The following is a 24681-nucleotide window of genomic DNA, read 5'->3' as shown; positions in this document are numbered from 1 at the left end:
GTTCGCAATTCTGATGACTGTCAGAGAATGAGTGCAAGTGCTTAATGTGACAGAGCAGCGCGAGAAGTGACATGGACCTAATAAGACTGTGGGCAGGCTGTAACTTTGAACTGGTCACCCTGCTTTGGCTTTCTATGTAAAGAAAATATATGGGTGTGGTAGTCAAAGGTCATGGATTTCTATGCTGTGCAATGTTGCAGGAAAAGATGTGGAGGTCATTGTGAAGGCAGCCATGATCACAGCTGCACCCAGCTTAAGTGATGGTGTGACTGACCACTCGCGATGGTGCGACTGTCTTCCGGAAGGGAAGTTGATGGCGGTACCTACAGTGTGAATGTTTGGACGTTGTGCAAAGTCAGGTTTGGCCTGAAAATTCATACTATCCCACAATTTGTGTTAACTGTGGTCCTATTACATAGGTCTTACTAGTGCTGCTTTGCAATGGTGGCTTAGTAGCTATAGCATTTTGCTGCTTAGAAGGAGGTTGTAGGTTTGATTCCTGCCGATGGCAACTTCATCCCAACAGGGGTGGAATGCACAAATGCTCATGTACTTGCATTTGTGTCCACATTAAAAGAACACTAGGTGGTTAAATTAATAGGAGTCCCACTGTACGGCCTCTCTCGTACGCCATGTGTTCCTTTGGTACATTAAGCCCTATTAATTTGGTTTGATTTGAGTTGACTGATGATGCAGCATGGCCTCTTGAGGTGTAGCCAAATATCATGTTTCCTTCTTGGTTTCACAGGTCCCATGAACTTCGCTCGAAGGTGCTCTCGCTGCAGCTGCTGCTGCTGATCCTGCAGAATGCGGGTCCTGTGTTCCGCACCAATGACATGTTTGTCAACGCCATCAAGCAGTACCTGTGCGTGGCCCTGTCCAAGAATGGCGTGTCGTCCGTGCCCGAGGTGTTTGAGATCTCGGTGACCATCTTCCTTGCGCTGCTGCAGAACTTCAAGACCCACCTCAAGATGCAGATCGAGGTGTTCTTCAAGGAGATCTTCCTCAACATCCTAGAGACATCCAGCTCCTCCTTCGGCCACAAGTGGAAAGTCATTCAGGTAAGTGCATATAACCTCTCTGGCTCAAGGGGAGTCCTTTGTGTGAATGCTACTTGACTGGTAGTATTTTGAACCCCACTTTACTGTTGCTATACTGGTGCCTTAGAGTAAAGTACCACTTTACTAGAACTTTGGTGCTCTAAGTACCAGACTGATACACCTGGTTTTGTTTCTTCGGCAGGTGCTGACACGGATCTGCGCCGACGCCCAGAGCGTGGTGGACATCTACGTCAACTACGACTGCGACCTGAACGCAGCCAACATCTTCGAGCGGCTGGTCAATGACCTTTCCAAGATTGCGCAGGGGCGCCAGGCCCTTGAGCTCGGTGCCACCGTTCATCAGGAGAAGTCAATGCGCATCAAGGGGCTTGAGTGCCTCGTCTCCATCCTCAAGTGCATGCTCGAGTGGAGCAAGGACTTGTACACCAACCTGACCGGTAACGCTACGGGCTCAACTGCAACCAATGCCAACACCGCAGCTGGCACCGGTAGCACGTTGGAGGCTCCTGAGGTACTTTAGCCCTTGCAGGTTTCCATTTGATTTGCGTAAAATGCTCCTTGTAAATGCTTTCTGGCATGAGACTAACTGCTGCGCCAGTGTCCAAGAGCATTGGGGTGGGTGTCCCTTCAATGTTTACTGAAACCTTATAGCCATGCTTTTCTTCTGATGCACATAATACAACATAGTAAATCTGGGATTCCTCATACTCTTTGTCAGAATTTTCGACACAGTTTCGTGAGTCATTCGCTTGACACACCACTTGCAAGTATCCAGCCCTTCCACATGCTCGACGTTTCACGTTTCGGTACCAGCATCTGTTGGGATCATTACCTTTTCTGCAATGATAACAAAAGCTCTTTTTCTTTGCTGAGTAGTCTTTCTTAGTGCCAGACGCATGGTATTTTCTCTTCATGCTTCCACGCACTGTGTTCACTTCAGTGCGCCTCGCCTCTTCTATGCACAACTCTTTGGTTTGGCGGTCTGCCAGCTCTTTCTCGAGTGCGATTTTACATTCACCTTCAAAAGTTAAGCGTTCCGTCATGAAAAGAACACTTTGCGCCTATTGGTCGCGTAAGCCTACTGCTAGACGACTTCTGAGGGCATCATTTAGGAACGCTTTAAACTCACAATTCCTTGCCGAATGCTTGTGTTCTGTCATGAAGTCTTTCACTCTTTCGCCTTCGTCCTGAATTCATTTATTAAACTTGCAGCATTTAGCGGTGACTGAGTATTCTGGACTAAAGTGGTCTTCTAACAGCTCCTGCACTTGGTCGAAAGTTTTGTTGGTGGTTTTGTCAGGAACCAGAATTTTCTTGAGCTACTCGTACGTTTGGCTTCCGACCATGTTAAGGAACAGCTTCAACTTTTTCTCTGCCAGCACATCATTGATGCCGGTAAAATTTTCGAACCTTTCAAAGTACGACTTTATGTTGTCCGCCTTCGAATTGAATTCTGACATGCTTCCCAAAGGCCTTGAGGCATCAGGCGTAGCCGTTATGAAGAAGCAGTTCACTTATCTCTTTCAGCGACCACTCCATCCTTCGCGTTGTTCTTGCTTCTTACCTGGTCCACGTTGCCACTGTTGTACACTGTGCTTCACCAGCGGTTGTGCCGAGATGCTGCTGTGGTGATCCCATCCTTGCCGCCAGTTGTTCTATAGTGGCTGAGACATCCGGCCGAACCGACGTACGGTTCATGTGCCGCCCAGATGCAGGCGTCCGAGAAGGCGTTCATGTCAAATGCAAGAGAGACATGAATACTTTGTTTAGCGCAAAATGACAGAGACAAGAAAGACGACAGGAAAAGGTGCTACTCTTAACTGACATCATTTTATTGCGTCACTCCTTTATAGACCGCTCAAACCAGAGGAACATGCGCAGTGAGCACCATGCGGTGGAGCCACCAACATCCGATCCCAAGAGCGCACTCATGCGACAGAATCCAAAAAACCAAATTCAGCGCTGTACAAGGTTAAGGAAGGCACACTAATGCACTGTGACCCCAATGACTGAAGGAAAAAAGCTTCCGATAACTCTCGGGCGGTGGTGTCACGGCTCTTTTTCAAAATCGTGGTATCACGAAACATGGGTTTGCACTTGCATGTTTTACAATGCTGAGCCAAATGGGAACCTGTGCCTGTTGGTATGGATCGCTCATGTTCTCTAAGGCGCTCGTTAACACAGCGGCCTGACTGCCCTACATACACTTTGCCACATGACAAGGGAATCTTATAAACCACACCGACTCTGCAATCTACAAACTTCACGTGGTTTTTTTCACAATCAGGTTTTTTACTTGTTTTAGAAATACGGCTGCACAACATTGACAGTTTCTGAGGAGCGGAAAACACTACCGGAATTTGGTATCTAGTGGCGACATTCTTTAGATTGTGAGCCACTCTGTGGCAATACGGCACAACTTCAGGCCTCTTCTTTTGTGTGATGCGGTTACTTTTGTGCCGCTTCCCTTTCAGTTTCTGAAGCAATACCTCCGAGACTGACGTCACCACCACACTTGGGTAACCAGCAGCCTGCAGCCTATTTAACTGAGCAATGAAACTCATGTTCGCAGAGTGATGACAAGATTTCATTAAGGAAGATTCTAAACACATCAAAGCAGTGGCGCGTTTCACAGTCTTTGAGTGCGCAGACGCGTAAGGTAAAAGTTCCTTACGTGCACGTGGCAAATACATCCAACAGGCGTGCCCTGTTTGTAAGGATAGCTGCAAATCTAAAAGCTGGAGTTTACCGTCCCTAGATAGCTCATGTATGAAAGTTAAACCTTTGCCATTGTCATTGAACAGAGTTAAAATATCAGCTACCGTCACGGAGCAGTCATTGTTAGTCTGTTTTACCACAACAAGAAAATCGTCAACATATCTAAAAAATTTTTACGTCAGTCTCGGAGGTATTGCTTCAGAAACTGAAAGGGAAGCGGCACAAAAGTAACCGCATCAGACAAAAGAAGAGGCCTGAAGTTGTGCCGTATTGCCACAGAGTGGCTCACAATCTAAAGAATGTCGCCACTAGATACCAAATTCCGGTAGTGTTTTCCGCTCCTCAGAAACTGTCAATGTTGTGCAGCCGTATTTCTAAAACAAGTAAAAAACCTGATTGTGAAAAGAACCACGTGAAGTCTGTAGATTGCAGAGTCGGTGTGGTTTATAAGATTCCCTTGTCATGTGGCAAAGTGTATGTAGGGCAGTCAGGCCGCTGTGTTAACGAGCGCCTTAGAGAACATGAGCGATCCATGCCAACAGGCACAGGTTCCCATTTGGCTCAGCATTGTAAAACATGCAAGTGCAAACCCATGTTTCGTGATACCACGATTTCGAAAAAGAGCCGTGACACCACCGCCCGAGAGTTATCGGAAGCTTTTTTCATTCAGTCATTGGGATCACAGTGCATTAGTGCGCCTTCCTTAACCTTGTACAGCGCTGAATTTGGTTTTTTGGATTCTGTCGCATGAGTGCGCTCTTGGGATCGGATGTTGGTGGCTCCACCGCATGGTGCTCACTGCGCATGTTCCTCTGGTTTGAGCGGTCTATAAAGGAGTGACGCAATAAAATGATGTCAGTTGAGAGTAGCGCCTTGTCCTGTCGTCTTTCTTGTCTCTGTCGTTTTGCGCTAAACAAAGTATTCATGGATTCGCACCAACTAGCCCGCCAACGCATTGTGCAAGAGAGACAGCGCAATCCAAAGAAGCGCAAAGTGATCATTTATTTGCATTGAATGCACTTCTTATAGAGCTCGTGTCAGCAACGCTCTGAAGCCACAGCGACGCGCTCAGCGCTTTAGTGGGACAGGACAACGTGCAGCTTAGTTACTCTACATTGGCAAAATTTTTATGCTCTATAGTGTAGCATGGCTGGCGCGGGAATAGAACATGTCCTATCTGACGCCGGAGGCACTGCAGCTGAGTGCGTCGTGCGCTAGCTTGGCTGACCACACGGTGGCCACACGCTGTCCTACAGTTTGGGTTCACTGAAACAGCCGTGCCAAGTATGATGGGCCTTCGGCACATAACAAAGTGCTCGCTCGCCGTGTGTTTGTACGCAGAGAGCCAGTAGTGAAATATTTATTCAACACACGACTTCGCAAGTATAGTGCGATGACGTATGTTTGTATCCCACCTGTGGCCAGTTGTTTCTTCATCCACTTTCATTTCCATTAATTTATCATTTCTCTAATTAAATTAGTAAGTGCAAGCAATTTCCCCTATGTTGTCCTTGGTGTCTTTGCTTGTTAGCTTCTTATGATATGATTAATAAAAATCAGGCACCTCGATTCCCTTTCTTCTATCATATATATATATATATATATACAGTCGAACCTCGATATATCGAACAGCGCGGTGATCGCAAAATAGTTTGATATAGCCAGAATTCGATATATAAAATCACGTAGAAAACGCGTCAAAAACTAGCGCAAATCAATGAACCAATCGTGGCGCAATAGATACTCACATGAAGCTTCAAACAAAGTATTTATTTAGTTCGCTGAAAGTACTGAAGCAGCGTAGCCGGCTTCATATTGGCAACCGCGTGCTTGACCACGGCGTCCTCAACATAGTCCAAACGGTCCACAATAGACAGTCCAGTGCCTTCTATTGCGCCGCAGTAGCGGCGTACAACGGCCAAAGCAGCTACAGCCTCAGTTGCAGTCGGGAGCGGGGCAACATCAGCGCTTGCTGGATCAGCCTCGGCAGCGTCTTCGTTTGGCCGCTCAGCAGTCACTTCTGCCGCGATCTCCACGTCTGTTAACTCCGCCACTGTTCCGGTGCAGTCGTCACCGCCAACGAAGTCCGCAATGCACATGATGTGTGGCTCAGCACCGACAAAGCGCTCCAACTGGCTCCACGGCCGCCTCGATCACGCGCGCACGGCGGGGGCAAGCCTCGCCGTGCGCGCGTGATCGAGGCGGCTTGCCCCGCCGTGCGCGCATAGGTACGCGCGTGATCGCGGCGGCCGTGCTTAAAGCCCCTCAATCTCCCAAAGTAGCGCCATTCGCTTCCCTCCTCCTCCGCTCGGCGCGGCCTCGACGGTGGCGCCGCCGGTGGTGGGCCTGCCGTAGCAGACGACGGCTAACACGCTACGGGAGGAAATCCGCAGAAAAGTTCGTTCGAGCCCTGCGGAGCAGTTTTTTCAGTCGAGATCTTTCTTCGTCAGTCGGTAACTGGCCTCTAGAATTTCGTGTTAGAATTGCGGAGGAAATAAAGAAAATGCCCATTATTCAAGGTGTATTTAAGGCGTAAAGCGCGCGACATTGAGAGTTCGTGTTGCTGAAACACGACGCAAGCACGCGGTGTGCTCAAACACGCGCGTAATTACCAAAGTTTCAGGTGTTGACAGCGTGAAAGTATGTGTACGTGGTTTCGTAGGTTCATTCACGTACCTGCAGGACACTTTTGTTCGGTCAGCGCGTGAGAGATTCCGGCTGTGTGCGGTCAGCAATGCCTGCCAACAGGGCCGTTTCTTTATTTCGGGGTGCTTTGGTAATCGTGACGATATATTGTTTTCTTTTTACAAGTACTGCTCCAGGAGGGCACATGTAATGGCTAACGGAGGCCTCTGAAGAGCACGTAACATTACACTAATGCAGGCGTCGCAGGGAGTGTTCGCATACAAAAGTGGCTGTCCGCGATCTTATACCCCCTAGGCATGCACAGGCTTCGGCGAGCCCCATCCAGCGCTGGTTATAGCTTTGGTGTTCCCGTTGCCGCTTTGGTGCCCTGGAGGCGCCGTCAATAATACGAAATAATGACAAGTTGTTACACTAGTAAATAAAATTTATTGAAGAAATACAATCGCGCCGAGGCGCCAACTTCTAAAGAAGCGCTAGCGCGCGAGTATTATGAAACGCCAACGAGGAATTTACCGGCCCACGTACGACTCTACGATCAAAGTGCACGTTAAACATCCCCAGGCGAGCTAGATAAAGTTATCCGGAGCCATCCACTACGACCTCCATCCTAGCTTTAGTCGCTTCGGAACATTAAAAACATTAATCACCACAAAACAAATCAATACATGCGGACGTACATTCGAAGCTAAAAGACTGCATCGTAAGTCATAGTGAGCCTTGCAATAGCGTCGAGAATGTGCTAACTTCTGATGGAGCTCAAAACACACTCTGAATAAAGTCGCTTTTATGTCACAGGCCAGCTGCAGATGCGTGCATTTCACCGCAAGACGATACTACATGAAATAAAAAGAGCACATTCGAAAAAAGAAAGTCAAACCGCGCTAAAAACCACGCAGAGCATGAACACCCACTTTTTCGAAGCGGAAGGCGTGAACTAGGCTCAAAATAAGAGGTTGTGAGTAGCCGTGGCCCTTACTTCACTAAGCCGTGCGTTCTTTGCCACTTCTCGAAGTCAGCCCACCCGATGCTGCGAATCCACACTTCTTTTTGCGTTGCACCCACCGGATGGCAAAGCAAAAAGCTTTTTGCCCTCGCTGTGTCTGTTGCGGCAATCGAAGGCGCAGCAGCATGGCATCGCAATTAAGTTCTCGGCCCTGCACATTCTATTACGCTAACGCACTCCGTCAGTCCGCCGGCCGTACTTTCGTCGCGCAGGCCCAACAATGGAGGTCGGCGCGCGCTGGAAAGAAAAAAATATACAAAAGCGCGGCGCCTGCTCCGTGCTGGAAAGAAAAAAATATACATAAGCGCGGCGCCCGCTTCCACGTGACACAGATTGGCCAATGGGGGAGCGGAGGAGGCTGAGGCGACAGGAGGTGGGGAGGAGGATGCGCCAGGGTGAGCGGGGTGGCGGAAAGATCTAAGAATGGCGCTACTTTTGAAAAATTGAGGGGCTTTAGCCGTGCTGGCTCCAAGCCGCCGCGTGTGTACGCCGCTACGTTCAAATGGCGCCCTCGGCGCAACCGATGTGGGCAGCTGTCGTACGCAGCAGTCTGGAACGCCGATCGCGCCGCCGCTATTTTCGAGGTGTTGCGGGAAAGCTCGCCTCATGTCAACAGAGCGCACTTGGTCTGGGGCGGCGGAGTTCGATATACCCATTTTACATCCGGCCCCGTTCGAAATAAAGAATTAAAAATGCATGCGATTTTTCATGTGATATAGAAATTGTTCGATATACGCAATAATTCGATATATCCGTGTTCGATATATCGAGGTTTGACTGTAGATATATATATAGATATATATATTAAAATAACGCATTGCCAACCAAATTTTACATTCACTTCAATATAATCGATAACTTGTGGCATTGAGATTTGATCGTACTCTGGCAGCTCTTTTACTAAAGTGACCAGCAGAGTTTGGTGTGAAATTGTGGGAGCCTGCTTCATGAAAAGATGCTGAAATTTTCAGGAGGAAGACCGGTCACTGGTGAGCCATGGAGGCTCGTGCAACTCGCTCAACTCTGCGACAAGCAGCTGCAACATTCCAGAGCAGCTGGAGGTGCTGAAGCAGCAGAAAGAGATCATGGAGCAGGGCATTGACCTCTTCAACCGCAAGCCCAAGCGGGGACTCCAGTTCCTGCAGGAGCACGGGCTGGTGGGGCCCCGACCGTGGGACATCGCTGAGTTCTTCCACTCAGACGAGCGTCTTGACAAGGTGAAATGGTGTTAAATTCCATTCTGCCAGTAATTATGGGACTGGAACTTTGAGATTAACGAGTCAATTTGAAAGGAAGCAACAGAGCACGCATGGGAAGAAAGGAAAAACTTATCAGCGGGATGATAAGAGATGAGAAATAGGATGATCGCAGCATGTGTTATAAAGCGAATGGGGGTAACTAATAATCTATACTTCATTTTGCAGGTAGCAGGTAATGTTACGAAGGCTCGAGAGACGTCTCTTACTACTCGCATTCCAAAAACCACCAAAAATAATTTCCGTCATATATGAAAAAAAGCATAAGTTATTGCATAATTATTTCATGGAAGGCATAGCAAATCTGAACCTTTATACCACTGAGCAAGCCATGTGACATGTTTCTGCAACCAAAACATTGTTGTATGTTGCATACTGAAAGCACAACGGTGCACAAAGAGTACATGTGGTTTGATGTAAGCTTACACTTACAAGATTTTGGTTATGACATATGAAGTAATTATTCCGTAAAGATCTTCGCAGATGAAAAACAATTGCTCTGCAAAACGCACAGAGTGAGACTGCTATGACTGCACTAGCTGCAAAGCTCACACAGCATTACCTGCTAAGTGCAAAACCTAGTATAGTTGAGATTAAGTGAGAGGAGAGTCAGACAGGTTATGTGGTGCATAGAGAAGATAACTGGCGATCTTGTGAAGGTAACAGAATGGGTGCCAAGGGAAAATGCAGTTGGGTGCGGTAGAGGATTAGTAAGAATACTGAGATTAGGAGGTTAGCAACACATACGATGCTTTCAGCTGATGCAGCGTGGAAGTTGCAAGATACAATTGGAAGAGGCCTCAGTCCTGCAGTGGACAAAATAGGCTGCTGCCAGTGCTGATTATGAATGCATGTCGAATGATCACAGTAGTTGCACACTTGAAATCTTGATGTGAAGTACAAGCATACAGTTGTGTGGACAGTTGCAGGCTGGTGTTCACATATAACTAGGGTAAAACCAACACAAATGAAAAGACAAGGACATATGTAACAAGCTTCACTGGATTAACAACTGCAGTTTATTGAAAAAAAAAATTATTTGGCAGTACAGCTGCAACCCTCATCTCTGTGAAGCAGGGGTGAAGGGATGCAGCAATGCACAGATTGAAACCTTTCGTTGGGATTAGAAACATCTTTACATATTCTGTAGTTTAGAACTGACAGGTGTACAAGTTCTCTGTCACTATCGGTGACTGAATAGGAATTTTAGTATCCTGACAAACAGCATCAGGCTTTTTTCCTTTTTTTTTTTTGTGGGATGTGGGGAGGGTGTTTACTGTTTCTGGTTAGACACGTGTTGGGATGGCTTGGATACTCTACTTGTGCATAGTTATTCAGGTGGCAGGAATTGTGTGTTCAAATAAATGCACCTCCTAGTCCAGCAGCGTATTGTGTCTTCTTTCTTGTGGTTGTGTCAACAAAACGCAGAGAGCTGCGAACGAGGTTTGGCATTGTAACCAATCCACTCGCCAGCTTTCCAGCAATTTTACTTCAATGAACAACAGGAAGTACAGAGTGGTCCAGAACAATTAGGTACTTTTGCTCTGTGCCTGGGTCAAACCACACTATGGGTGTTTGTTCCAGCTTGTTTAGGTGCTATGTTGCCCTTCTTTCCTTTTTTTTCCTTTGGTGTGAGCTGGGTTGCACTCTTTTCCAATGTTATAACTCATCTACGACTGCATCACTTAATTTTTTTTCTTTCTTCTTTTATTTTCTTCTTCCAGAAACAAATTGGAGACTTCCTTGGAGAACATGAAAAGTAGGTATACTTCTTTCTTAATTTCATAGAGTTGGGGAAAGAAAACTCCTCATTTGTATTGGTCTTGCAATGTAAAGTACACTCAATCACTTCTCTGCCAATTGCAAATTTGGTTGCTCATTGAACCCACATTTAATAATGTCTCCCTCCTTGGCAACTTATTCAGTTCCTGATTTTGGTGATGGCTGCGTAAAAAATGAAGCATGGAAACCATTTGCCATGCTTTCACAGATATAATCTGCGTCAAGATTGGAGTGCTTAATTAGTGCAAGCAGTTCGAGTGATTTACCTGCGACTTACGTACATTCTTTTTCGTTAGGTGTAGCTTTATAGCAGTGAGGAGTTGCGACCATTCTCATAGGCACAGCTTCATGGCACTGCAGAAAGCATTGCTGCGAATCCCTGCTTGAAGGCAGAATTTCTGTATACATGCCGCAAGGCATAGTTAATAAGCTCTCTTGACCGCTTGTGCAATGTATAGAACTACATCTAAACTGGGTTTCCTAACTTATGGTCTTTTTTATTGTTTTAATTATTTACCTGATATTAGCCATTGCAAAAAGCCCGTGCAGAGGCTTCTTATAAAGCATTATGACATTCCTTAACTTAAGTTGTCATGGCTCTGTATTATTGTTGTTATTGTAATAATTAAAATTCTCAAGGATGTGTACTGAGCATAAGGCAGTTCAAAGGAAGCATGTGATCAAGCGTCGCTGCTTGAATTTGTGGGCATTGCACAAAACGTCACAATTTAATTTTCTCATTTTTGTATGATGCGGTGTACCTAGGGCTGCAAGTTATAGGCAGGGGCAGGTTGTACACATAAAGACATAATTGGACGGTGTTTATGTGCACGTGGGATATATGTTTTGGCCTTACGCGGGCATTGGCATGCTAGCGCTATGACGTGCAGCCTCTGCATAAGCCTTGCGCTCGGCGTTTTTCAGAATGAACAAGGAAGTGATGTGCGCCTACGTAGACCAAATGGACTTTGCTGGCAAAGACTTTGTGTCTGCGCTACGCTGCTTCCTTGAAGGATTCTGGTTGCCTGGCGAGGCGCAGAAAATTGATCGTCTCATGGAGAAGTTTGCTGCCCGGTACTGCGAGACCAACCCCAAGTAAGCTGGCTTCTGTCTTCCTTGCGCTTGTGCCTGTACGAGACTAGGGACACTTGCAAGTAATAAACTGTAGGATGTCTGTCCAGTGTGGTCATTTTTTGTGGTGAGTAGCTGTTAAAAGGATACTAAAGTGAAACGCTAAATCAGCTTAGTGAATAAAATGTATTCTTTCAGCACTCTAATTTCGTTTGCCTTGTGGTAGTAGGTTGATTGTTAGACGAGACAATGAGAAGATGAAGTTTTCTGTTCCTTTAATTTCGCGCTGAAATCCCAGTGCCAGTATGTTAGTATAATTGTCATGAATTTCAAAGTGTTTTCTTTTTTCGTATCTGGCTGTTGTGGCTTAGCAATGCTTGTTGATACTATAAGTTCACTCTTTGGCTGTTTTGAAATACAATTTATTCCATCTTCACCGATAAAAAGTTAACCAGGCTTAAGGCTTAAGCAGACACCATTAAATGTTGCACCGAGCTGGTGTTAATTGCCATCTGTCTTTCGGCATAAGAGGCTTGGCTTACAAAGCCTCTTATGGTAAAGTGCATTTTTTGCTATTGTAGAAAAGTAATTTATCAATAGAGTTCCTTTATCAAGGTGCCCCTTTGAGAGTTCATTAAATAATTGTATAGTTTCTGTGCATGTGTAAACAATATCATCAGCTCGAAGATCAACCAAAAGCACTGCTCATTTGAGTCTATAGGATGGCTTTTAAAATGTTACATTTACAGGCGCATGGCCCCCAATGAAGTCTTTTTCCCACACTTTTCATTCTTTACTGTTACAATGAATATAGTGTTAAAAGAAAACACAGACGCACATTACATACGTTAACAGGACAAGCACCAAAATTACAAAGTGTCATGTGCTGAAGTTCCATAAACCTGCATATGAAAGCTTTGAAAATATATTTTGACAAAGGTGGGCTGGAAGGCAAGAGCAACAAAAGCAGTTTTTGATAGGTATAAAATTCAAATACAGAAACTGCTGCAATTTTGTTATAGATTCTACATAGAAGCGCTGTTTGTTTTCAGATATCATCATCACCATGATGATGATGACAGCAGAACCTCGTTGGTACATTCCCGTTACATACATTTTCCCGGCGCCAACGTTCACAATCAAGAACACGGACAAAAAAATGACGCAATAGAGTTACGCTCATTTTTTACCGGTTCGTGCATTTCCGGAAAACACCATTTTTCGGCACCAATGTTCAGTACGTCGCCAAACTGCCATCATATTATGATACATTTTCTGGCCGTTGGATCCCATGCTAACAAGAAAATGCGCACACAATTGAGAGCAGTATATAGCTGCCCGCAGCAGCAGCTTCATCGCAATACTCGCCCGGCTGTCTCATGTGAAAACGCCGGCGCGCACTCAGTTTCTCATTTCGGTACCAGCAAATGTTCTCCAGGGTTGTAGCACGCAGCATTCACAACTATCGGCGCCAATCCTATTGCGATAAGCATCTTCACCTATCTTTTTCACAGCGCGTGGTGCGTAGTGCCATTGGTAGCGTACTGCACGCTTTTAGTAGGTGATAATCCAAATGCGCCGCTGTTTCCCGCTGCAGGCGACGCGATGTGAGCATCACATTTCGCTTTGGTGGCATCCAGCGTGGGCCACCAGCTTGATTACGTTTCTGTTTTCCATCGCCCTCTTAAGAGACCACGCGATAGGAAAACAACAAAACGCATTTCGAGCCGCCAGATCACCACCAACTTGACGCGTGTCCTTGTCACGTGCTGCAACGATGCACGCTTCGCTTCGCATTTGTAGATGTCAACTGTAGTTGAGTCTGCAAAATTTTTTAGTTGCTTCGGATTGCATGTTTTCTCGGCTAGTATGCTTTTTCTCGCGGTTTCTTCCAAAATGTATAAATGAGGTTCTACTGCACAAGGTAAAATTTACGACTCTATGAAATTACTACTAATCAACTGCATCAGTAGATCTAAACTGACCTTCAGTTTTTGATGTCTCAGTTTCAAATCTTTTGGCCATGATAGTAATCTTTTGCGCGGTTATCTTTTGGCCATGATAGTATGTATGCATACCGGTGTCTTATGTTTGTTCTATCGTGTGAATTTTTCACCTCTAATGAGTCATATTTTGTTTAATATTGCAGCAACCGGCTGTTTGCAAGTGCAGACACGGCCTATGTGCTGGCATATTCCATTATCATGCTTACCACCGACCTGCACAGCCCACAGGTAAGCACATCTGCTAAAAAGAAATGCCGCTAGACTAGCGAAAAGAAAGGGAATAGGAACACAGGAGCAGAAATGCCATTTCCAATGATCCTTTTTTGAGTGGAAAGGAACTGAAATGTTGCAATAATAATGTGACTAATCACTGCAGCGTAAGTTACACTCAAACGAAACTAATGGAATCAAACAGGCACAAAACCACTTGACCTTGATGAAAGAAAGGCTAGCGACCACACAGGAATGAAAACGTGTCACAGTTTGTAGAGTGAAGCACTATTTGTTGCATGTTAGAAGTATGTGTGGTTACTTGCGTCATCTTGTTCCCTGATTTCACTGATATTTTTCTTTTTTAATATGCCTGCTCATGCATACTGCATTTCATGGCCTTAGGTTTTCTTGTTATTATTTATTTGCTTTAACAGGTTTTTGTACAGATTCAAAGCTGTTTGTGAGGGTAGCGCGAACACTAACTGAGTACATGTGAGGCAGCAAATGACTACGTTGCGGTTTACTGTAAAATTGTCAAAAAGACATTGGAAAGCGTGGGCTTTATCTGCAGTGTCATCATTACATCATTTTGTTTGAATTAACATTTCTTTTTTCTGCATTAATGGTCATTTTTTTTAGACGAAGGCAACATGTGTGCCATGTTGAAACTAAGATGCTTAATGCACACAGTGTTAACTCAGTCAAGGCATTACTGTATTAATTGCATTAAATTCTTTATTAAGTACAGTGATGCTCTTATGATTGAATTATAAGTACCCAGAGACACCTCCACAGGGCTGAGATTGAATATCTTGAGGTACCACTTATACAATCTTGCTGATATGTTTGTGATGGTACCGCAGAACATGAAGATCTGGGCAAGTGTAAACCAAATATCCAGGAATCTGTGGGTGTTGTTATGGGCTCATGCAAGCACAACATAGCATCCAGAAAAATGCAAGAAGTGGGAAGCACCTTAGTGCGGCTCTACCGCATATATGTAATGCTCAACACTGGTAGTCTACATACTTTTGTTTACTTTTGCATTGGCAAAGCGCGCCAGATTTAAAAGCATTGTTATTGCTTGAACTCTAAAAATCGTGGGACAGGTTGTACCCTATAGACTTGTGACAGTGATATTTTGTTCTATGTTTCATATGTAAAGCACTTCGAGTTCATGAACTTAATTTTTAAATTCGTCCATCAGGTCAAGACAAAGATGACCAAGGAAGACTACATCAAAATGAATCGCGGCATCAACGACAGCAAGGACATTCCCGAGGAAGAGCTGTCGGCGATCTACGATGAGATCGCTGGCAATGAGATCAAAGTAAAGACCACTGCAAGTCGTGTGACCGGAAAGCAAAGTAAGAAGCCTCTTGAAGAGGGCTATTTTTGCGTTATTCACAGTATGTTCAAAGCTCTTCAAGCTTGAAAGGAACATCAAGGAGAAATAGAGTAGATCTTCGTAGACACATTCTCGTTACGTATGATTTCCCAGTGCCAATGTTCGCAATTGGGAACACAAAAAATGACCTTATAGAGTTATGCTCATTTTTTAGTGGTTCGTGCATTCCCGAAAAACACTATTTTTCGGCACCAATGTTCAGTACGTTGCCAAACCGCCATCATGTGATATGTTTTCCACCTGCTAGATCGCATGTAAACAAAAGAATGCATGCGATCGAGAACAGTATGTACCGTATTTACACGTCGTCGACTCGAATGTACGTCGACCCCCCCATATCGCGTGACGGGAATAAAACGAAAAAAGAGCATACCTGAGGGCGCATTCGATAACGAAAATTTATTAGCAGCTGACATGGTCACTGGACTATTCTTCACTAGTGCTGCCATCGTCATCGTCGCTGCGGTTTCATAGCGCGTCGTCGTCCAGCGAAATTTCACATTTGGCAAACGACCGCACCACGACATCTTCTGGAACAGCAGCCCACGCCGAATGCACCCAACCACACGCAGCCGTCAGGGAGGCTCTTTTGTCAGGTCCGGTTGGCGTAATTTCGCTGTCTTCTGCCGCCAGCCACTCATTGTACTCACGGCGGAGCAGGGCCTTAAAAGGCGAAGGTCCGGGCTTATTTCATGACCACGTCCCACTTCACTGGCGGGGACCGATCACGCATTGCAGCGGCGTACGCCGCAAGCTTAGGCTACAGCTCCAGAAAGTGTCCAGACTTTGGCACGTGGGAAATTTCTCACTTGCTGTCACGTGAAAATTCTCATGCTGCAACGATCTGCACGACGCTTCACGTTACGTAGATGTCAACAATTGTTGAGTCTGTCAAATCTTTTTAGTTAATTCGGATCGTACATTTTCTCGGGTAGCGAGTCTTTTTTTTTTTCTCACATTCTTTTCCAAAATGTATGAACTAGGTTCTACTGCATTACATTTTCAGCTGATCCAGATGCATAATATTACTTGGGGAATACTGGGCTACTGGAAATGTAGACGTTAGCAGCCACGCTGGTTATGCCATCTTGGGACATTAAGCTCCACCAAGAGCATGCAGGGGTATTGTTCCAGTGGCAGGCTATTATGTGTTGCTCCGCTACTGGCATGAAGCCATTGGCAACAGCGTAGCCATGAATGTGCTGTGGCTTTCTTTCTTTTACTTTTATGAAAACAGCACTAAATAAAATAATGTTTCCCACACTTTGTAGCTGCACAAATGGCTACAACGTGCCCCTACCAGTGCTGTTGGTGCCGTCCATGTCGTCGGCTTTTTCTAATTCATAAAGTGCGATAAGTATGCAGACAAGCTGAAACATTCTGTTGAGTTCACCTTGTCAGGTTAATGGATCATTGTTAACAAATCATTCTTGCAACGAAGAAGGCTCGGTGAGTCACAGAGGAAGCAAGAACAAAGGACAAGGGACACTGCCATGTTGACATTGTCGTACCATTTCTCTGTGATGTTGATATTGATAAGATAACAGAAAAATAAGGAAAAGAAAGAAAGACTCTATTTGTGAAATTGTTATGTACCAAAAAGACCGAGATGTGCGAAAGCTATCTGAAAACAGTGATTTCAGACCAATGTCATCATCACTGCAGTTTGAAAAGGAAAGTTCAAAAAGAGATGCTTAACTTTCTTTTTCCTGCATTAAAAATAAAATATTTTCTTGTAAATAAATTCGAATGCAATAATAAAAAATGATCTATGAGCCTAAACTGTCTTATGGCTTTTGTTTAGTATCCCTTTAAAGTTTTCATGTGAACAGGACAGCATTGTGCAGTAGCTCATAGCTGCTTGTGTTCAAATTTAGAATTGTAGTTTTCTTCACTGCACTGCTGTTGCAACGACATGAAGAGGATAGGGAAGGCTGTAGATTATGTTGCTGTCACATGATATGCACATCACATTAATATGCGCACGTTCTCACACACATACACTGCTACTTTGCAATTGAATTTATTCCAAGAATGTAGAATAGATAGCACAGTAAGAAACAAAACAAAAAACAACAATAGTTATGACCAAACGTAGAACTAGGAAAGCAGAAAGGCAGGTGTTTGAATTACTGCAAGTTAAAGCCTCGATGGTTATGGAGTTTACTGCTTTATGTCCTTGTGTTTGTGGACTTAAGCTTGCGTCTTTGTTTTGAGGTTCTAGAAATGTTAGCGATGCTTGGGTGGGATGTGACATAAACTTGATAGTAATAATGTCTGCTGGCTCCTTTTACGTGACACAGACGTGTCAAGTGAAAAGAAGCGTCGTCTGCTGTACAACATGGAAATGGAGCAGATGGCGCGCACTGCCAAGGCGCTCATGGAAAGCGTGAGCCACGTACAGGCCTCCTTCACCTGTGCAAAGCACCTCGAGCATGTCCGGCCCATGTTCAAGGTATGTTTCTTTTCGCTTGCCTATACACTGTCTCACGATCACATTGCAGTGCAGTGAAAGCTATGGGCCTCCTTATTCTTTTCTTTTATCTTCCCTTCTTATCTATTCTTCCCCTTTCACAAGCATAGGGTAGCTAACTGGGCATGTCCTCTACAAGGCATGTAAGCCTCGGATGAGCCAATGTGTTGGTGTCAGTCCGCGACATATGAATCCGTTCCAGTGCCAAACCACTGTCACTTTATTACAAGAATGGAACATATTACAGGCTGTTATTTAGCACGTTATAAAACTTACGAACATTTATGTAGTGCTTAGCAATACTAAACCCATGTATATCTGCAATATAATCTACGTTGAAGCACAGCACTGTACTTAATTTTACAAGTCGTTTGTAGTGCTGATGAAAGTACGAAGCATACGCTGGCAATATCTTTGCACAGCAGAATAAAGTTGCGAGCATAACTGTTTGGTTATTAATGGCAGGGTTGTAGAGTTTTGCTTTTGCATGGCACGTGATATGTTGCAGCGATAGGTGATATCTTAGGACCTTTGCGAATGCACGTCATATACTGTAGATTCAGCAGCCGCGGAGCAGATGACAGGGCACATATGAGCATATCTCGAGGGACATTTGGCTTTCCCATTGACTTAGGGGTCCTGCAGCTTCCACAGCGCTGCAAACGACTTCTGAGATGGCGTGTACATTCTGTAATGTACTATTCGGTGTACATACACCATGTGGCGGTGCCTTTGCATCCTTTGTATAGCTTTCACTGCACTGCTAGTTCATTTTGAGGCGGAGTGTAACGGTCGTGCTCCTTTTTCTTGATCCCTCAAGTCAATTTTCTGATTGAAATGATAGTCAGAAGTCACAGACTGGTCAACGAAAAGTTATGCATTGCTTGTTTTGTGCGTGTGCGTATTCTGGACTTGGAACATTAAAGCTGTCATGCACTAGTACTGTACTAGTTTTTGTGGAGTGTCGAGAGTTCATTCCCACTCACTAAGCAGGGAAGCAAGGACACATTTGAGAGAGCATAAGAAAGAAAATAGAGCTGTTCATAGCAAAAGCTGTGAATAAGGCGTGAAATTGAAACTTTTGAATTGAATTGGCCAGGTTTAGCCGATGTTCAATGCTAGAATAGCTTGAGAGGAAAGCTGCAGAAGTCTCGTAACAGAATACAAAGTAGTGGCAGTTGTATTTAGTGTGCTATTACATGCAGTAAGGCACACACAGTGTCGCAAATTAGTGACTGCAGAAAACGCTTGCATTAATGCGCGAACAATTTGCTCTGAAAAGCCATGTCTTCTGCTTCCTGTACATTCCTGACATGTGTTTTTATGCTTTGTGCTGTGGCATTTGCTTGAATTCTTGTACCATGTTCATGGTTTGCGTCTGTCTCGTGTGCCATAATGACGCTCTCATGATACACTGATCATTCTGTGCGCTTACACTTCATCAGTGTCCTAGTGACATAGTTGGACACAGTTGATTGAAGCATCAGTATTCAAAAAAGTCTGAGGTACAAAACTGATTGAAGTGCCTTACTTTCATTAATCTTTTGTACATATTTTATTTGCCGACCACATTACTTAAGATATTATGGTGGAACCAACCATGACCATTGCCAACAGCAATAGCAGCTACTTTTCCTGAGGGCTCAGCCACTTTGTTGGCATCTGCGATCGGTTTTGGAGTAATTGAACTCAAGTGAGGTTTTCTTGCAGTTGAGCTTTAATAACAGCTATGTTCAGCAGCGAAGAATGTTTTGTACAAAAGTGTTGAAAAAAGAAAGAACAGTGACAGCAGTAGTGAATGTTGGCATACAGCTTTGTGTCATGGTTCTCAACTGAAGATGGCCTTATTTTTCCTTTTCTTTTTTTTTTTTTCAGCTGGCTTGGACACCATTTTTGGCTGCATTCAGTGTTGGCCTGCAGGACTGCGATGACCCGGAGATAGCAGCACTGTGTCTGGATGGCATCCGCTGTGCCATCCGTATTGCTTGCATCTTTCACATGACTGTGAGTAACCTCTGGCCCCACTCTGGCTGTTGTCTATGTATCCTATGTAATTGTTGTATGAAAAGAACAGTAATTTTTGTTCATTTTCTCCAAGATGCCGTCTTGGAGAAAATGGCAGCCGGCATCCTCACTGCGTATTTTTAGAGAGTAAAGGGGTTATACATGCAGCACGTGCAACGATTTCATTTATTATTGTCTTAAAGCCATAAAAGAGAAGTCCGCAAGCTCCCCTCGCAGCTGAGTTTGTCGTGCCGTTACGTGGTGCTAGCAACAGAATGTTCATGCCATCTCGTCGTTGCTACACTTCCGCAACACCGAATACCACCATTGCACGCATTTCATGTGGGGAAGATGAACTTCAAGAGAAGCAAGAGTCATGCGGGGAAGACGAATGTAGGGGGGGGGGTTAAGAGTTGAGCATCCTCGCACACTTTACATTCCTCTGTTTCTGGTGTCTGCCTGTGTGTCCGGCCTTTTACTTCACTGGCAGCTAACCTCTAACCTCTTGAGCTGTTAGACTGGCCAGTTTTGTACAAACATTTTCAGTGCACAAGCTTATTGGTAGATCATGCAGAATGCTTGTCGTTGCTCCACATTGCAGCTGGAGCGCAATGCGTACGTGCAAGCGCTGGCCCGTTTCACCCTTCTCACGGCAAACTCGCCCATCACGGAGATGAAGAGCAAGAACATCGACACCATCAAGACGCTCATCACGGTGGCACACATGGACGGAAACTACCTGGGCAAGTCGTGGCTGGACATATTGCGGTGCATCTCCCAGCTGGAGCTGGCCCAGCTCATCGGCACGGGTGTCAAGCCGCGCTACCTCGGCGGCTCCGGTTCTGGATCAGCTCAGGCTTCGGCTGGTGCCCACGGGGCCCTCCAGGACAGCGTGCTCGACCCTATGGAGTGTGGGTAGTCTTACGCCAATTTTTCTCTAAGTGCCGTTCGTGGAACCTTGGTGGTTCTCGGGAAGAGTCCACAAGTTTCTGCGATAACTGCTCTAGAGAAGTACTGTCATTTCTGGAATACAGTTCGCATTTTTTGTATACCTAATCTGTAAATGGGAACTGGCAGTTTGTGGAACCTTGGGTGTCCTCGGAACACTTTAGAGGTCCACAGGCACGCCTTTAAAAATGCACGACGTTTCCTGTACTACGGTTTACTCCTATGTACAGTCTACTGTGTTCAGTTTTGGCTGCACTTAGTTGCATAGTCCATTGGGGTTTAATCTAATGCACGAGATGGAACTGGTGGAACATCCAAGAGTCTCTTGCCATGGTCACTTGTGTTATCAGCCAGACTGTGCACGTGCATTGTTGTGCAAATCAAAAAGTCGATTATCAATAGCAAGCTTTTTTTCTTCTCCTTCTGGGAAGGATATGCGCTGGTGGTATTCTCCAAGTTGAGGCAGCAACCAGTACTCGTCTCCAGCCCACACCCAGTCACTGATGTATTGTGATGCTTTCTCTTGTGCCTTAGGGTTTGACTAGATAAAACATTATCATTTTGAAACATAACTATAGATACTCGGCACACTAGAATAGCACACATTTTATCATGCGACAGTCATTTTCTTACTTGCTGACAAGAGAAAACTTGCAGTCCTGCAGTGCAAGTTCTACTCGGTTCCTCCCAAATTTTGTAAAGGCTTCATTGATAACATTGGAAAACAGCGACATAAGTAGAACTGGTGGGCAGGATATGATGGGTTGCGAGTTTTTCTCTTGTCGTTCTTTGACCCTCCTTCCTCACAAATTGCGCAGTGACGCGTCCCGGACTGCCCATGGACCAAAAGCAGATGGCGATGCTTCAGGAATCCATGGGGGAGACCAGCTCCCAGAGCGTGGTTGTGGCCGTCGACCGCATCTTCACAGGCTCCACTCGGCTGGATGGAAATGCCATTGTCGACTTTGTCCGTGCGCTTTGTCAGGTGAGAGTGTCAGGCCCTTTGACCGCCCTGCTGTTTGTTTTCTTTGAGTGTGAGATGAACATAAGGGACTTCATCTACAGTTTTCACACAATCCTGCCTACCTTAATTACTCGTATGTAACGCGACCATGGTTGTAACGCGAGGGTCGACTTTCCAGGCATGTAAAAAAAGAAAAAAAAAATGCAAATGTAACATGAGATGAACGAGAAAAAAAAAGGTACCTTTATTCAAGGAATCCATTCGGAAATGAGTTCTCTTTACTCATCATCTGAGGAGGAAATGGTGCTTTCTGTAGGCAATATTCTTGGGCGATCACTTTCGCGAAATTGCGCGTGACTCGGCACCAAAAGCATCCACAAAAAGCTTTCTGATGCTGTCGGCCCTATACTTTGAGGGGTTCAGCGCCGGGACAAGCAGTCTCGCGAAAGTGAAACCATCTCCATAGGTGATCGTCCGAGAATCCAGTCATCCGTGCCGTCGAGCTTGTTTGAGATGAAGTACTTCTTAAATACCACGCATTCATTTCTATCCGGGACACCGCTACGAGGTCCACAGAGCCCTTCCGACAGGCCTTGCATTGAGCACCTCTCGCGCTGGTCCCGTCATCCGTGAATTGTCGACTCGTTGACGTTGAGCCGCCAAGCCACAAGGAGTTTCCCCAGCCCCTCGGCCATCAAAATTTCTTGTTGCTCAAAGCAAACCTCATACTGAGCGCACCGCATCACCATAACGTTGCGAATGAATGGAGTCGGAAGTGCGAAAGGCTGCAAGGTACTACTGGAGCATCGTCACAATAACTCCAGCCACAAGCACAGCGAAAATGGCTTTGATTGTGCTAGGCTTCTCTATAGATCGAATCGAAACGTAAAGATGCAGGTTGTCAACGTAATTTGTTTTAAAATCATATGTTTTAATATTGTCAATTTTGTCGTTATTCAAATGTAATGTGAGGGTTGAGCTCAAGCAACGACAGTTGTGAAAAAAAAAGAACTCATATTGCAATCGAGTAAATACTGCAAGTTGCTTAGCAAGAAATAGAAACAAAATGGCTTCATCTGCCATCAAGTCATGTCTTTATTTTTGTAATGTATTACCTTTTACTGTCTGGGTTTGCTGCTTGGAATCCTCTATTTTTGCTATTACCTTTTATATTCGTGTAAGGCCCATTTTTAAAATCTTGACTGGGTGAGTTTCTCACAATTCCGGGGTATGGCTGCCTGCTGACACTATAAACTACATCCTGACTGCTTTGAAAAATGTGAAACCATAATAATTCATTTGGAAAACATTAGTTAAATTATCCTTTTTCTTCTGTCATTAGACGTGGCATCCTCTGGTGTACACATTAATGAAAGTACCTTCTGCTGGAGCAATTTTTACAATTTTTTCGAACAAGGGAGGACATGCGGGTCCTACACAAAGGTGTGCCTTACATGAGTAAACACATTAGTCGCCCACTCCTTTCTCAGCTTCTCAGTGTTGGTACCTATGGGTAACCAGCACTGGAGTTTCAAGCTGACACACAGCACCCCCTTGCGGACATCACGCATTGTGCAGTCATACAAATAGTAGGAAATGTCCAGCGGCAGTGCGGTGGGGGATGTGCAAAAGCCGTGAAAAAGAAAACTCGAAGGCTGTCATTAGTGTTGCGTGTTTAATTGCCACAACTAGAACAGCCGTACATAGCCCTATCATCCTATTATTTTTTGTGAAAACTACAAGCATGAGCGATGGTGATGTTGGATTCAGGCAGGCACGATTCCACGCCGTTTCAGCTATTTCTAGAGCTTCTCCGGCAAAATATCCGTCTACATTTGTTCATATTGAAAGCCAAAATGGCAATGCTTCTATAGTACAAAAATACTATATACATGTTTTAGTACAACGGTATATATATAAAGCCGGAATTTTTTTCGGGGACGCTGAGAGTAATATTAGTGCCAGCCAGTGTAATATGCCCACTGGGTTCCAGCAGTGCATGCTGCCATTGACAGCGCCTGGTGACAAAATGAAAAGGAAGCAAATCATAATGCTAATCATACAATCTCACAGCGACCCTAAATGGTGAACACTGCGTGTTCACGCAGTCACGCTGCACCAGTGCGTCGCTCCAACTGGCGACAGCCACGTTGGTTATGCAGCTCCTATTCCAGGAAAAATTACGTCCCCTAGAGCAAAGTGACGTGCAATGTTCACTTTATTAAAAACCTTGTCCACGGTCAAACGTTTAGCACCAGCTAGAGACCCAATACAAGTCAAGTTCAGCTGCAGTGCGGGGCTACCAACAGTGCACAGCAAACTGGCTCGGTCGTGCTTGCATCGTAGCTGGCACCACTGCAAACATGAGCATGTTTTCTTCTTTGTGTGAAATTATTGCAAGAGGGTACAGTGGCAACAACGGTAACAAAGCATTGCTGCTTGGAAGCGTTGGTGCTTCGTTCAGAAGAACCGTCTTCTACAGATTATAAGTCAACTAGAAAAGCTTTAACGACAATATCGGTGGCAAGCGATCTGTGGTGGGAAGGCTGCTGGTGCCAGAGCGTAGCCACGAAAGCTCCTCCATCACTGAATGGCTACGTCACTATGGCATAGGGAGATCCTCTGTGTGACCAGCAGATATCGCCATTTTCCAGCAAGATCGCCCTCAGCCAGCGGTCCACTAACTGCAAACGGCATGCAACGAGTTGCCATGTTGCAACGGGGACCTACCGTCAATTCCGGCACCGTGGACACCATAAGTAGCTCCAACAAAATCGTCACTGTGCTTATGAAGGAACTGTCTCTATTTGTGTCTAGAATATGCAGAAATTGAACAAATGATCATTTACTTAAATTTCGATGGTGTTTATAGCTTCTTCACTCGTAAATTGCATTTCGCTGACACACTGAACCACCGTTATGAAGTGTCATTTTCTCAACCTAGAAAACATTTTACTATGCAATCCTCATCCTTGTGTGTGCATGTGCTTTAATGCAGCTGTGCATTGCTGTCCAACATCCTTACGAGAAGTAAAAGAAGTGTGAGTCGTATTACCTTTCTGTAAGTTGCACCTCCTGGTGTTGAAGTGGAAAGAGTCTGCTTTTCTTCCTCCTCTTACCTGTCTGGA

The 24681-nt window shown here is 45.0% G+C and overlaps 1 protein-coding gene across 2 annotated transcripts in view; it reads left to right on the top strand.

Moving 5' to 3' along the window:
* The window catches only part of Sec71 (ADP ribosylation factor guanine nucleotide exchange factor Sec71), a 64071-nt gene that overhangs the window by 16802 nt on the left and 22588 nt on the right, over nucleotides 1-24681 (top strand). For both annotated transcript variants that reach the window (XM_050175864.3, XM_050175865.3), the window contains exons 7-17: nucleotides 749-1061; nucleotides 1243-1572; nucleotides 8400-8645; nucleotides 10409-10443; nucleotides 11391-11561; nucleotides 13687-13771; nucleotides 14964-15123; nucleotides 17468-17619; nucleotides 19513-19641; nucleotides 20243-20552; nucleotides 21408-21574. In XM_050175864.3, coding sequence (XP_050031821.2) covers nucleotides 749-1061; nucleotides 1243-1572; nucleotides 8400-8645; nucleotides 10409-10443; nucleotides 11391-11561; nucleotides 13687-13771; nucleotides 14964-15123; nucleotides 17468-17619; nucleotides 19513-19641; nucleotides 20243-20552; nucleotides 21408-21574 — 2098 coding nt within the window. The remainder of the gene's footprint in view (nucleotides 1-748; nucleotides 1062-1242; nucleotides 1573-8399; nucleotides 8646-10408; nucleotides 10444-11390; nucleotides 11562-13686; nucleotides 13772-14963; nucleotides 15124-17467; nucleotides 17620-19512; nucleotides 19642-20242; nucleotides 20553-21407; nucleotides 21575-24681) is intronic.

Source organism: Dermacentor andersoni, chromosome 9 (assembly GCF_023375885.2).
Source record: "Dermacentor andersoni chromosome 9, qqDerAnde1_hic_scaffold, whole genome shotgun sequence".
Lineage (NCBI taxonomy): Eukaryota > Metazoa > Arthropoda > Arachnida > Ixodida > Ixodidae > Dermacentor > Dermacentor andersoni.
This window is presented reverse-complemented; position numbering and strand designations above follow the sequence as displayed.